The following is a 15525-nucleotide window of genomic DNA, read 5'->3' as shown; positions in this document are numbered from 1 at the left end:
ATCCAGATAGGCAAAAGAAGAAGTGAAACTCTCGCTGTTTGCAGATCCATGATCCTACTATCATAAAAACCTAAAAACTCTTCCAGAATTACTAAGCAATCAATGAATATGTAAAGTTGCAGGATATAAAATTAACACATCAGAAATCCCTTGATTCCTATATACTAACAATGAAAAAACAGAAAGAGAAATTAAGGAAACAATACCATTCACCATTGCAACAAAAAGAATAAAATACTTAGGAGTATATCTACCTAAAGAAACAAAAGACCTATACATAGAAAACTATAAAACACTGCTGAAAGAAATCAAAGAGGACACAAACAGATGGAGAAATATACCGTGTTCATGGATTGGAAGAATCAATATTGTCAAAATGGCTATTCTACCCAAAGCAATCTATAGATTCAATGCAATCCCTATCAAGCTACCAACGGTATTTTTCACAGAACTAGACCAAAGAATTTCACAATTTGTATGGAAATACAAAAAACCTCGAATAGCCAAAGTAATCTTGAGAAAGAAGAATGGAAGCGGAGGAATCAACCTGCCTGACTTCAGACTCTACTACAAAGCCACAGTCATCAAGACAGTATGGTACTAGCACAAGACAGAAATTAGATCAATGGAACAAAATAGAAAGCCCAGAGATAAATCCACGCACATATGGACTCCTTATCTTTGACAAAGGAGGAAAGAATATACAATGGAGAAAAGACAACCTCTTTAACAAGTGGTGCTGGGAAAACTGGTCAACCACTTATAAAAGAATGAAACTAGAACACTTTCTAACACCATACACAAAAATAAACTCAAAATGGATTAAAGATCTAAACGTAAGACCAGAAACTATAAAACTCCTAGAGGAGGACATAGGCAAAACACTCTCTGACATAAATCACAGCAGGATCCTCTAGGACCCACCTCCCAGAATATTGGATATAAAAGCATAAATAAACAAATGGGACCTAATGAAACTTAAAAGCTTCTGCACAACAGAGGAAACTATAAGTAAGGTGAAAAGACAGCCTTCAGAATGGGAGAAAATAATAGCAAATGAAGAAACAGACAAAGGATTAATCTCAAAAATATACAAGAAACTCCTGCAGCTCAATTCCAGAAAAATAAATAACCCAATCAAAAGATGGGCCAAAGAACTAAACAGACATTTCTCCAAAGAAGACATACAGATGGCTAACAAACACATGAAAAGATGCTCAACATCACTCATCATCAGAGAAATGCAAATCAAAACCTCCATGAGGTACCATTACACGCCAGTCAGGATGGCTGCTATCCAAAAGTCTACAAGCAATAAATGCTGGAGAGGGTGTGGAGAAAAGGGAACCCTCTTACACTGTTGGTGGGAATGCAAACTAGTACAGCTGCTATGGAGAACAGTGTGGAGATTTCTTAAAAAACTGGAAATAGAACTGCCATATGACCCAGCAATCCCACTCCTGGGCATACACACCGAGGAATCCAGATCTGAAAGAGACACGTGCACCCCAATGTTCATCGCAGCACTGTTTATAATAGCCAGGACATGGAAGCAACCTCGATGCCCATCAGCAGATGAATGGATAAGGAAGCTGTAGTACATATACACCATGGAATATTACTCAGCCGTTAAAAAGAATTCATTTGAATCAGTCCTAATGAGATGGATGAAACTGGAGCCCATTATACAGAGTGAAGTAAGCCAGAAGATAAAGACCAATACAATATACTAACACATATATATGGAATTTAGAAAGATGGTAATGATAACCCTATATGCAAAACAGAAAAAGAGACACAGATGTACAGAACAGACTTTTGGACTCTGTGGGAGAAGGCGACGGTGGGATGTTTTGAGAGAACAGCATTGAAACGTGTATATTATCAAGGGTGAAACAGATCACCAGCCCAGGTTGGATGCATGAGACAAGTGCTCGGGGCTGGTGCACTGGGAAGACCCAGAGGGATGGAATGGGGTGGGGAGGGAGGTGGGAGGGGGGATCGGGATGGGGAATACATGTAAATCCATGCTGATTCATGTCAATGTATGGCAAAAACCACTACAATATTGTAAAAAAAAATAAACAAATAAATAAATAAATAAGTTAAACTGCACAGTTTTTTTAAGGTTAATTTTTTTCAGAACATTAAAGTGGTTGAAAAACATTACAAAATGAAAGGTAGTATATTAAAACTCACAAAATATTTTAAATTTATTTTTACCAAAAATAATTTAACTTCAGCTTACCAAAACTTCTTTTTGCAGGGCAACATTGTGACTGGACTTTTTTTAAGTTCCCAAGTCTACTTCTAAGTATGGATAAGACTGCACTAAGCAAAATTTGTGAATTGGTTCTAGAAAATCCAAATACAATACTGACTTTATATTACAAATTACTGACACTGTATGTCACTTAAAACTATTTCAGATGAAATTTCTATAAGACTTAAATTATCAAAATATTTAAAAACCACGTCAGTGGCTGGTTTTTGTAAACAAGATTATCCACATAACATTATTTTTCTCCAGTGAGCAATTCAAAATCTAAAGCATTTCAGTTAGTTTTTCATATATTCATTTTGAACATGAAATTAGTGTGCTATGGTAGTCAGAATAATGGCCCCCAAAGATGTCTACATCCTAATCCTTAGCACTTATGTATATGTTACTTTACATGGCAAAAAAAAAAAAGGACATATGTGATTAAAGATCTTGATATGAAGAGGTTATCTTGGATTATGTCCAATACAATCTTTATAAAAAGAGAGGAAATATGGTCTGATTTGGAGAAAAAGATATGACAAGAGGAGCAGACACCAGAAAGAGAAAAGGATTTGCAAATATTATGTACTATGTTGCTATCTTCAAAAGGCAAGATGGGGAAGAAAGACAAGAAATGCAGGTAGCCTGTGAAGCTGGAAAAGGTTTAAAAAAAAAAGACTCTCCTCTAGTGTCTACAGAGAGACTATGGCTTGGCTAATACCTTGGTTTTGGAGCCTTTGACCTCAAAGATATAATAAAAGTGCTGTTTTAAGTCACCATGTTTGTGGAATTTTGTTACATCAGCAGTAGGAAACTAATACAGATATCCACAAACAAGTTTTATGACATGTACTTTTTCTAATAATAATATCACATCTGATAATTCACATATTTCCAATTTTTTCCCATTCATTTCAGATTCATTTCACACATCTTGCTAAAATTTTATACCCACAAAACCCACTTTGTACTTTCCAAGTTTGTCCCTCTTACTCATTTTAAGTCACAACTCTCAACTGATAAGAAACAGATTTATAAACAGAAAATTTCAAGTAGAGAAAATTAGATAAGTACATTTTTTCATAACATTGGAATGTGTTCTTTTGGTTTTTTTGTTTTTTAATTTTGCCTGTGAGGGCTCTTTGTTGCAACACTCAGAGGTTCCTCTTGTTGCAGAGCACGGCCTCTAGAGTGTGGGGTTTTGGTAGCTGTGGCACACCAGCTTAGTTGCCCTGGGGTATGTGGGATCTTCCTGGACCAGGGATCAAACCCATGTCTCCTGAATTGGCAGGTGGATTCTTAACCACTGGACCACCAGGGAAGCCCTGTCTCTGGGGTCTTCTGTTCAAGAATTCAGCTTACGAAAGTAGAAAGGGTCAAAATTTTTCTACAATGAATAAATATTGCATTTTAACTTTAAAAAAAATGAAAATGGAAGGTTTAAGAAAAAATTACATTTGTAACTACACTGGAGTAGAAGACCAAGATAAATTTTAAAATTCCAAGAATGTATTCAACTGCTCTAAATGAAATTTCTATTTTCCTGGAAAAATAATGCCCAGGTTATTGATACATTTTGCCAATGAGAAGAATGAACCATAGAGTATATTCTCTGAGAAATTATGGGGATCAGCACAGCCAAAATACAAAAAGCAGATAAATGTTGTAATTTTCAAAAAGGAAAAGAGCGTACTTCTGTAAGCTGCAATAAAGAGCCTGATGTCTATTTAGTACATTTTAGTCATCAAAAGACATCAGGGTACACACAATCTACTATACATTAAAACAATCTCATACAAATCTGACTTCCTTTTTTGACTACAAGAGATTTGGCAGACAGGGTGTATTTTATTTGCATGGCAAGCTGACTCATGCAAATACTTGGGATAAGCTGAAGAAATATTCTAGACAATAAAAAAATGGAGAAAGATTTCAAATGTATACTGCTAGGTCCTTTCTTCAGTCCAGTACATTTAACATTTCTGTAAAAATAAAATTGACTTAGATGAAAACACAGAACAACATTCATCGAACAGGCTGATGATGTAAGTCATACAAAAGTAACACAAATAACAAAATCTGGATTCAAAGAGATACTAAACACCGGTACTACTGAGTGAAATGTAATAGGGAAGTAAGTCTATATTTGGGTCCCAAATTCAAATGCACAAATATAAGATGGCTTGCTACCAAAAAAAAAAAAAAAAAGACTCTAATATTTAATTGAAAGCTCAATATGAATTAATTACATACAAAGAATGTGACATGACTGATAAGATATAATCTACTGAAAGAGGGCATAACACTGCTATATTCTAGATATCCTACAATTCCCGGTGTATAAACAAACCGAAAGTTGCTCAGAACAGTAACCAGGCTCAAATATAAAAGCAGTTAGATAAATTTATGGGCAGAGGAGCAGCAGGTCTGGCCTGAGGGAAAAAATTGGGGGATTACAAGATAGGTGTCTGAGATGATCTCTCGTGTAAGAAATGTTGTTTAGTCACTCAGTCATGTCCAACTCTTTTGAGTCCCCTATGTACTGTAGCCTGCCAGGCTCCTCTGTCCGTGGGATTTCCCAGGCAGGAATACTGGAGTGGGTTGCCATTTCCTTCTCCAGGGGATCTTCTCGATCAAGGGATTGACCCCATGTCTCCTGCACTGGCAGGTGGATTCTTTACCACTGAGCCACCTGAGAAGTCCATAAGAAACATTAGACTTATTCTAAATGAAACTACAGCTAAGAAGTAGAATTTAAGGATTACAAATTTAATTTCAATATAACTGTGATGGTAATTCAAAGACTGAATGTGCTGCATTTAGAGTGGAGTTTCCCTCCTCAGAAGTCAGAAGACAAGTTGGCAGGAACATTGTAGAGAGAAATAAAGCATCAGACAGCTAGTTAGACTAAGGGAACTTCAAATCTTCCACCTACATAATTTTAAGATGCTACTTTCCTAGACTTTCTCTATGTCAACCTTGTGACTCCAATCCAATTATCACTGTTTTTGGAATAAGACTTATTTAGACATGTACCTTCCTGTAACTACTTTCAGGCCATCCTCTCACTCAACAAAGACTAAGAATCTATCTTTCTAAATCTTATCCATTTATCAAAAATGAACTCAAATACTGTCCTTAATAAAAACTTCTATGGCTACCCTAATCTGATCTCTCTCACCTCTGAATTATGAAATACAGTTTGCCAACTGATTATATATATCACCTTTAGACACCTCTTCTGTCTTAAACTGTTATTTAAATTTTTATTAATAATTTCTTTCCTCAACTATATTTAAATCTCCTTAAAGGCAGACACTGTATTCCCTACACATCTAGGGACACATGACAGGCATTCAAAAAGAGTCACTGATTTTCAATATTGGGAACATTTTTATTACAACAGTTATTTTATAAAAAGCCATGTTTTCATAGCTAAATGGAAAATTCGCCATTCAAATCTGAGTATTAACTAACATGCATGACTTCCAGCTGAAATACAGAACGAGTGGAATGAGACACTGCCACCCACTGATAACATATTCAAACCACAGGACTTTTTAAAATAATGACTCAAGCTAAGAAAAGTTCAAATTTTCCCAACCTAAACATAGAGCTTGGTGAAGCTCCCTTAAAACCTTTCTTGAACAAAGAAAGATTAATGGAACCAAACGAGAGAGTGAAAAATGTCAAGAAAAAAGGGTATTTTAGGAAAAAAAATTCATATTTCTTTCTTTAAATGTAAAATTGATATGTGATGTATAAACTGTAATTTTTTTTCTAGACCACAGGGATCCTAGTTCCTTGACCAGAGATTGAATCTGGGCCACAGCAGTGAAGGCATCATTAGATGGTAATTTTGATTCATGCACCTTAAAACACAAATTAAGGAAAAACAAACTAGTTACAGAGAGCCCAGAACAGATGCTTACTCCCTGAACACCTCCTAACAAATGAAAGTCCTAGACAAGAGAGAATGGCTTCTTAGCTTAAATATATTAATAAAGATTAGGAAATACTTACTGAAGATTCTGGATCTGACAGTTCATCCAATAATTTCCTTGCATCTACTACAGCTTGGTAGAGTCTCAGATTTTTGCCATCAGAAGCAACAAAGCAAGCACTAGCAGAATTGCAATACGTGCCTGAGAAAGTAAACAGTCTGCATTATAATATATATTTTTATTACTGACTGAAGTACAGAAAAAAAATTCCATACTTCTCTTTTTAGGTATAACCATGGTCCATAATCACAATGAAATGGATACAATTAATAAATATAAAATTATCAACAAAAAATTCAATAGAAAATAGGTTATGAGAGAGAAAAAATTAAAAACAAACTTTTAGAAACTCTAAAGTCGGATATCTACATTTGAATACTTACTAAAAGCCCCTAATAAGTATAAATTACTTTGTATATAAATAACAGTTTTAAAGCTTTTATTAATTTTACTATTAAAATGAACACTTACCAAGACAGTAACTGGGAATAAGAGTTGGAAGCCAAGCAACATTAGAGAAGGCTGAAGTATGTAAAGAGTTAATTCGTGCCAACTCTGACACTCCTCCAGTGTATGACAAGGGTCCTATTGGGTCCACACGCCACAGAATAAGTTCACTGTAGATGGCATTCGGGTCATGAAATGTACGCGTTGCTGCATTTCTGAGAGGTTGTTTCAAGGAACCCTTTATGTGTCTTACAGGATCTATCAATCTACTTAATTTACTGTCTGAGTCCCACTGAAAATCTGATTCAGGAGTCAATAGAGCATTGTGATGAGATGATGTCAATAATAATGGTAAAACTGAATGACATGCCAGGTCATTGAGGTGAAATCGATGACCACAATACCTAAATTTGTGAGATACAGTTAGAACAGTGGTAAAGGCAGACTTCTCAGCAAACGTGACTGCCCACTGATTGAGAGAGCCATCTATGTGTTTAGAGACCATCATCACTGTGGGAGCTACAATGTTCATATTTGTACTGTGTGATCCAGAGTGCGCCAGTGATCCACGAGGACTGCCTTCAGCCAGCATGTCTCGGTGTAAGGGGGTGTGGTGAGAGTCTTTCGCAGCATTTATACAGGCATACATCATGATATTTTTACTAAGAGAGCTTGCATCACCAGATGGAAATGCAACAGGAATCCGAGAAGAAAAAGAAACCTGAAAAAGACAATTATGATGACTCAGTGTAAGTAGTTTGCCTCCTCTCAAAGTCTTCCAAAAATACTTTAATTTTCATAATGTCAAACCTCAGCTTCCTAGCAAAAAATATCATTTTCAACTTCATTATGTTCTAATCCTTTTCCTCTATATAATATCATCTCTATTCATAGCCTATGAGAAGAGTAAAGAAATAGTTGCAGGTGTCTTGCCTGTACATTTAAATGACTACAACTACAAATCTAAACAAGTATTGTTCAGAAAGGTAACAGATAAAGATAACTAGATTTAATGAATAAAACTGGAGAAGCGGGGGGACTCATCCCGAGTCACATTTTTAGGACAGTTTCTTGAGTGCTAAGTCATTTTAGTTGTTTCCGACTCTTTGCGACCCTATGGACTGCAGCCCTCCAGGCTCCTCTGTCCATGGGATTCTCCAGTCAAGAATACTGGAGTGGGTTGCCATCCCTTCCTCCAGGGGATCTTCCCACCCAATGATTGAACCCACGTTTCTTATGTCTCCTGCACTGGCTACCTGGGAAGCCCCCTCGGGTAGTTTCTTAAGTTTATTCAAAATACTGTTAATTCCTAGGGAAAAAACCTAATATACACATATTCAGACGTTCACTATTGCATTTCATAGTTAAATTAACTTTACTTGAATTAATCAAGTTTGTAAAATTGGCTATTATTGACCCCCTTTGGGAGCAAGTTATTCTCTTCTTAGTTGCTTATCAAAAATAAAATGCTTAAGTATTTCTGAAAAACTGCTAAACCTGAATGGCATCTGTTTCACTTTTTTAAGAAATGTAAAAACTGCTTCATCAGTAAAATATACCTGGACTTGTCTAAATATTCCAGGATTATATTCATCCAAATACTTTACATGCCACACTAGGAAGGTACCGTCTACTGGGTGTATGGTAAAAAGCATGTCAGGATTCTTATTCCATTCAGCTAGCAGCATTTCGATCTTCCGATCAAGCAGGACCGTAGGCAGTGGCACTGACATAATAGGCCATGAATAGGTTCTAGGACTTCCCTCTCTTTCCGCATCTTCATGTTCTGATGATCCTGTACCTGCTTCAGATTCTCTATCTAGGGATAATTCTAAGTCAGAAAATAAATTCATCAGTACATACTAATAATACTATAAAAATTCATTTACATACTCAGTTCAGTCGCTCAGTCACGTACAACTCTTTGCAAACCCATTGACTGTACCCTACCAGGCTCCTCCTTTCATGGAATTTTCCAGGCAAGAGTACTGGAGTGGGTTGTCATTTCCTTCTCCAGAGGATGTTCCCAACCCAGGGATTGAACCCAGGTCTCCCACATTGCAGGTAGAGGCTTTACCCTCTGAGCCACCAAGGAAGACTATTTACATAACCAGACAATCAATAAACAGAATATCATCTTTAGAGATCATGAATCCCTTTCCCAATTTATGGCCAGGGGAGAAAAAACAAGGAAGGAAATTATTTTCTGGTCTGAACTGAAATTTACTACATTTCTTAATTTTAGATAAATCAAAATTTCATTCACACTATCACATTATCTTTATTATCTCTATTATTAGCAAAACCTATCCCCCATCACCCCCACCGCCAAAAAACATGGTTTGCAAAGTAATACATTACTCAAAGCAATACATTATAAGAAAGCAAAACTAGATGGTAGATGGTCCATATTAGATGGTCAGAAAAAAACCTGTGAAATAAATGGAAAAATGAAAAGGAAGGAGAGGAGGAAGGAAAGATTACAAACCAAAAGTGGCTTCACAAAAAACTGTCAGCCTGAAAAAAAGAAAAACCTGAATACAGTATACTCACCATGATCTAGTTTCATATGTAAACCTCTCTCTCTTTCCTCCTGTGAACGTTCCTCATCTTCTTTATCGCCTTCGTCGTTTTCATGATCTACCTGCCTTTCAGAAAGTTTTCTTAATTGCTGCATAAATATTTCAGTAGATGATGTAAAATGAAATTCTTTGTTGTTTAACCAATGAACTACAAAGCCCCCATTTCCATCATCAATGTTAAATACAGTGCCAACCAAGATATTTGGAATATCTGTGGAATCAGAAGAGATAAAATTTCTATATCAATTCTTAACATCTTTTAAAATATTACATGTGCTTAAAAAGACTAATTCCATTACACAAAAAAATAGGCTAAACAAAAAGTAAACATAACTCTAGCAAGATTTGAAATTTTAATTAAATTTAATGGTAAATGAATTAATGGCATAGACTTACATGGAATTAATCATTTAAAAGCCAAACACACCAAATGCACAAACTTTTATTGAATCCTGGTTTGGGGACAAGGGGAAAAAAAAGATATAACAGAAAAGCAACTCTCAAAGACATTTTTGAGATGACTGAAATTTAACTATGATGATTAGAGACCATGGAATTATTTTTAATTTTCTTAGGTACAATAATGATATTGTGACTATGTGACAGAATTTCCTTATTCTTAGGAGACACTTGCTAAATTATGTAGGGTGATGTGCTATGATGTGTTACTTTGAAAACATTAAGAAAAAATTTCACTCACACACCCCCACATACACATATGTGTATATACACAGAGAGAATAAAGCAACTGGGAAAATGTTAGCAATTGTTGAATCAAAGTGGGTGAAATTAGTGTTCACTGTACTATTCTTCCAACTTTGTTGACTGTTTTAAACTTTCCTTAAAAGTTGAGGCAAATAATGCTAAGAAAGAATGCAGGAAGGCAAGCAAAGTACTAAGTATAGCAGATTTTCTCCATGTGGGGTAACTGAAATTCATGCTATTGATCAGTTCATGCAAAATAGTATAATTCAAAAAAAAAACAACAACAATCTCCTTAATCCTCAATCAAATTATAAAGAATCCACTCAATAAAAAGAAAAAAGACTGTCCTCTGCAAAAGAAGTGAGAATCTAAACATGAAATAAGTAATATATTCTAGAAGTGTTTTATTCATAAATATCAATGTTAAATAAAGCTCCAAAGTGTTCTTTTTTTCCAATTCCTGGGTTACAAGCCTGGTTTTCTAACAGAAATGAAACAAATCAAATAAAATAAGAAATGTAAATTAACAATCCTATAAAACAGTACATCCCCTACATACCTATGTACTAGGTAAAAATCCAAATCTCAACCCAAATCTTATCATGGACAAATATTCTGACTGTAAGACATCCTAAAAGATAACTGAGAGATAACTCTCTTGAGACATGTTTTTGAAGAGTGATTATTCCAAATTAGTGGCATTTAAAGAGAAATAACAAATGCATTAAAAAAAAGAATCTACATGTTAATAGGAACTATAACATTATAATATACTCTTTTTATCAGAAGATACATTTTGAAATATTTAGGTAATGTTGTAAAATATTTAGGGGATGAAGGAAAATGTCAGTGACTACTTTCAAATGGCTCGGCCAAAGATAATGGAGAAGGGAGCAAAGGTACACACACACATGAGGAGAGAGAATAAAACCAAACATGGTGAAAGGTTAATGACTGAATGTGGGTAAAGAGCACATGGGTATTCACTACACTATGCTTTCAGCTTTACTCTAAGGTTGAGAGGTTTTCCTTAAAAAAAAAAGAGGGGGCGGAGAAGTCCTACAATATAAAATTATTTGTATTTAACAACTAGGTCAACCTAAATGTATTTTTTTACAAACAGTACCTATAAACACATGATGTTAAATATTTGTACAAAATAATTTTTAAAATAATGTGTAGATAAGTTAGGGTGAAGATGGCTAAAATTGGCTAAATGGTGAAAGTTAATAAAAATGCTAGAAGACAAGGCCTAATGGCCACAAGAACACATCTAGTACTTAGACTCAAATGATGTAACAGAATGCCTATCCACAAGGAATGATCCTGTGATCCTATTTCATTTGATTAGAATAGTATATACAGGTAAAAGGCAAAGCTGTCTAACACAGTATCTGCATACTATCACTGATTGTTTTTTGTTTGAAGTTAAGTCTTCCTCATGGGCAATAACTCAAAATAAGGTTCTTTGACAAAGGTTGAAAATCTATAAAAATCTAAAACCACCACCATTTTGAAAACAAGTGGTGTTATAAATCTTAGAATACAATTAAGATGTTAGGTCAGAAAAGATAATATATTAAAAAAAATTTAATCAGGTAGCACAGCAAACTTCTATTACTCAATAGAAGTATAATGCAAACCACAAATACAAGGCCAATACATAATTTTTATTTTAGTTGCCACATTATATAAACAGGTAAACTTAATTTTAATAATATATTTTATCTGACCCAATATAGATAAAATATTATCATTTCAACATGTAATTGATATTAAATAAAATTATCAATAAGAGATCTTACATTATTTCACTGTTTTCTGAAGTCTTAAAAATCCAGTGTGTATTTTAGAGCATATCACAGTTTCTACTATCCACATTGCAAGTGCTCAAACAGCTACATGTGGTTCATGGCCACCACACTGGACAACACACATCTATAACCACTACTATTCAATACAATGGGGGTAAGCATCTAAAGGTCACTTTTTCACAACTCCATCTGCTGAGTATCATCTTTTATAAATAAATATTTAAAAATAAAATCCTCTATCTTCACCCTGAAGCAACAGACTGCCATTTCAATAAAACATAACTATGTTTAGTTACTAAATCATGTCTGACTCTTTTGCAACCCCATGGACTGTAGCCTACCACACTCCCCTGACCATAGGATTTCCCAAGCAAGAATACTGGCGTGGGTTGTCACTTCCTTCTCCAGGGATCTTCCCAACCCAGGGATTGAACCTGCATCTCCTGCATTGGCAGGTGGACTCTTTAACAATGAACCACCAGGGAAGCCCCAAAACTACATGTGTGCATGCTCAGTCATGTCTGACTCTTTGAGAGTCCATGAATGTAGCCTTCCAAGGCTCCTCTGTCCATGGAATTTTCCAGGCAAGAATACTGGAGTGACTTGCCATTTTTGAACTCCAGGGGATCTTCCCAACCCAAGGATCGAACCCACGTCTCCTATACTGGCAGGTGGATTCTTTACCCAATTCACCATTTGGGAAGCCCAGATAAATCCCTCCTATTGTACAAATATAGTTCTTCCAGCAATATAATATGAAACTCCTAGGCCTTATCATATGTTTTTCATGCAGAAAGAAAACAATGACCTTAAACAGAAGCTTTAAATATGCTCTGGCCAACAATGAACCTGCCTCAAGAAGAAAAAAGCAAAAATAAAATATAAAGGTTAGAAGAAAAACTATCTTGAATGCAGGACAAGAAAGTGTATGAGAGTAAAAACAAGATATGTTGAAATATAAAGAAAACTCTATGAAAAGTTATAAAGAAGAGTTGAGAAGAGAGAATAATAGTGAAAATACAGAAGGAAGGAATATCACATTAATTAACCAAGCTGCCACTTCTGTTCATCCCCAGGTTCAACTAAACCTCTAATTTACTTAGAAACTTTGCTATATTCTAGACAAACTAAGGTGTTCAAAAATACTTATCCAAAATTATTCCCTGAGAATCACAGTCTCAATTTAAGAAATGGAATCTTATATTTCTATTCTAATTAAGAATTATTTTAAAAGGAAACATGGAGCGTTTATATAAAATTAAAAACAGGTTATAAAAGTAGTCCTACTTTTCTATTTATCTTATTTCAGCAGATAGTAAGTAAAACTTTACTATCCTTTACCTGTGGCGGGGTTGATGCTTGCTGCAATGTGAAAATGACACAGTGCATTTGCGTGGTGGGAAATATGTCTTTGAACTTCATGTGTTGCCGTCTCATCAGGCTTTAATTCAGTGTGAGTTACAAGAACAGAAGATCGCCTTTGTCCTTTTCTTAAATTTTTCAAATGGTGTATTGTCTAAAACAGAAAAATAATTACTAAATCTAAGTCTGGGAAGTCTAACTAATGCTGATCAAAGTACTTTTGATAATCAAGGATCTTAATAACTTTTCTTTCTGTAAAACCTATCTTATAGGAAAATTTAACTACAATAGAACAACTCTGAATATATTCTCCATTGGCCTTGCAAATTTTATAGTTCAAGGCAGCAGTTGCTCAAAAACACTTATTATCTACAGAAACTGCTACAAAGATTAGGAGTCCAAAGTCTAGTTTTGTGGGGATATCCCAGTACTGAGGTGAAATTTACTAGTCATATGAGTGTAAAAATAAATTCCAAATCTTCCTACCAGAAAGAATATTCCTCCTCAAAATTCTCACTGTTCTCTAGGCAAGAATATCAGAGTGGGTTGCAATTTCCTTCTCCAGGGGATCTTCCTGACCCAGGGATTGAACCCTCTCCTGCACTGCAGGCAGATTCTTTACCTTCTGAGCCACCAGGGCAGACCCAAGGACTACACAGCCAGCTAAATAATCATATATAACCTCTATTATAAAGACAAAAAGAGGGTACAAAAATACAGAATAACAACAGGAAACCTTAACTTAGTGCAGCCAGGAAGACCTCATGAAAGTGATGACCTGTGGAATTTGCTTAAATTGGGATAAGTATCTATAATAAAAATTCTGTACTGACATACCCCATCATTTGAACTATTCTGACATGGGACCATGTCAACTCTTGGCACCATCTTTTCTCCACATCATAACTCCACCTCATGGCACTTCCTTTTTGTGTCACATAACCACCCCCAAAACCATGCCTAATAATATTTAATAATATACCATTCTTTCCATTTATTCCTCACATTCAGTTAAATAAAATGTAGCATCCTCTCAGTTATTTCTGATTAAGGTAAAATATCTGCACCTTCCTTTCAATTCCACAGCTCTTGTCCCTTTTTGTGTGAAAAACAGTATCAGTTCTATGGTGTGTCCTCTGTCTCTGGTCTCCCTGTTTATTTCTTTGATTATACCTATCAAATTATTTTCACTCGATCTTTGACGTTTATCATTATTTTAAATTAGATTGCAAGACCAGTTATTTTCTCCTAGAAACAAAAGGTATAATTTAAGTATATATAGAATTATATAGAGCTTACAGTTAGGAGTTTTGTAGGAAAGGATGTTAAAAAGCAAAAGAGCTTGTAAGTAGGTAATCAGGCTTTTTCTATTAAAAACAATTTTAACACTACTATTGAACAACATTTTATTAAAAGAGTGCAAAACTGTCTAATCACTGATTACATATTACATTTTTGCTTTTATTGTATGTGGCAGTAATTAAATTTAACAAATACTTGAAAAGCAATATATTAGGTAACATGCAGGATACAAAAATATCTAAAAGTCCTTAAGCCTCCAAAAGCTTATACATAGAGATAAAATGTTACACAAGTATATATAAATTACTGTAAATACCTAGTAAATAAAGTACTTTTCCCTACTAAACTGCAATCAATATCAAAACACACTACAAAAAAAAATACTATAACTCTGTTCTGACTCCTGCTTTTAATTTCATTTATGATTTAAATGTTGAAAAAAAAAGTATAAATAGTGCCTAATCACAGATACTATCAGAGCAGGACTATCTTATATAAAATTTTAAAGGACCACATCCTTAGCCTATCAAACCGCCAAAATACTTCTGTCTGCTGAAAATGCAAAAACCATTTTGACTATGTAACCATTAAAGTGCTCATGTAAATATGCAATGTATAATTAGTAATGTAGAGAGATCTTTATAATACATTAAGTATAAAAAGCAAGTTATAAAACATTACGACAATCTCAATCTTATAAATAAAGAAAAAAATGCACAAACACATATACTGGAAGAGTTGGATTATAAACTCACACTTTTTTTTCTTGTTTGTAATCTAATTTTAGAATAAGCATAAGTAATATGTTTATCTCACTTTATTCCCTAATCATAATGGGCATAACAGTTCACACTATATTATAAAAATCTAAAGCACTTTTATAATTTAAAAATTATAAAAACTATTTCATTTTCAAAATAGTAAACCATGAAAACTATGCAATTATATAAGTTCACTTAATATCTTAACATTTTTATTCTTATTCACGGTCATTTTTAACTTTATTTTTTAATTATAAGTCACTTTTAGTTAGTAAAATTCAATCC

The 15525-nt window shown here is 34.4% G+C and overlaps 1 protein-coding gene across 3 annotated transcripts in view; it reads right to left on the bottom strand.

The window, feature by feature from the left end:
* Positions 1 to 15525, bottom strand: part of DMXL2 (Dmx like 2) — a 169486-nt gene that overhangs the window by 71672 nt on the left and 82289 nt on the right. For all 3 annotated transcript variants that reach the window (XM_043471987.1, XM_043471988.1, XM_043471989.1), the window contains exons 9-13: positions 13157 to 13331; positions 9268 to 9507; positions 8274 to 8545; positions 6739 to 7435; positions 6287 to 6408 (exon numbers count right to left, since the gene is read on the bottom strand). In XM_043471987.1, the coding sequence (XP_043327922.1) occupies positions 6287 to 6408; positions 6739 to 7435; positions 8274 to 8545; positions 9268 to 9507; positions 13157 to 13331 (1506 nt within the window). The remainder of the gene's footprint in view (positions 1 to 6286; positions 6409 to 6738; positions 7436 to 8273; positions 8546 to 9267; positions 9508 to 13156; positions 13332 to 15525) is intronic.

This window comes from Cervus canadensis, chromosome 6 (assembly GCF_019320065.1).
Source record: "Cervus canadensis isolate Bull #8, Minnesota chromosome 6, ASM1932006v1, whole genome shotgun sequence".
Classification (NCBI taxonomy): domain Eukaryota; kingdom Metazoa; phylum Chordata; class Mammalia; order Artiodactyla; family Cervidae; genus Cervus; species Cervus canadensis.
This window is presented reverse-complemented; position numbering and strand designations above follow the sequence as displayed.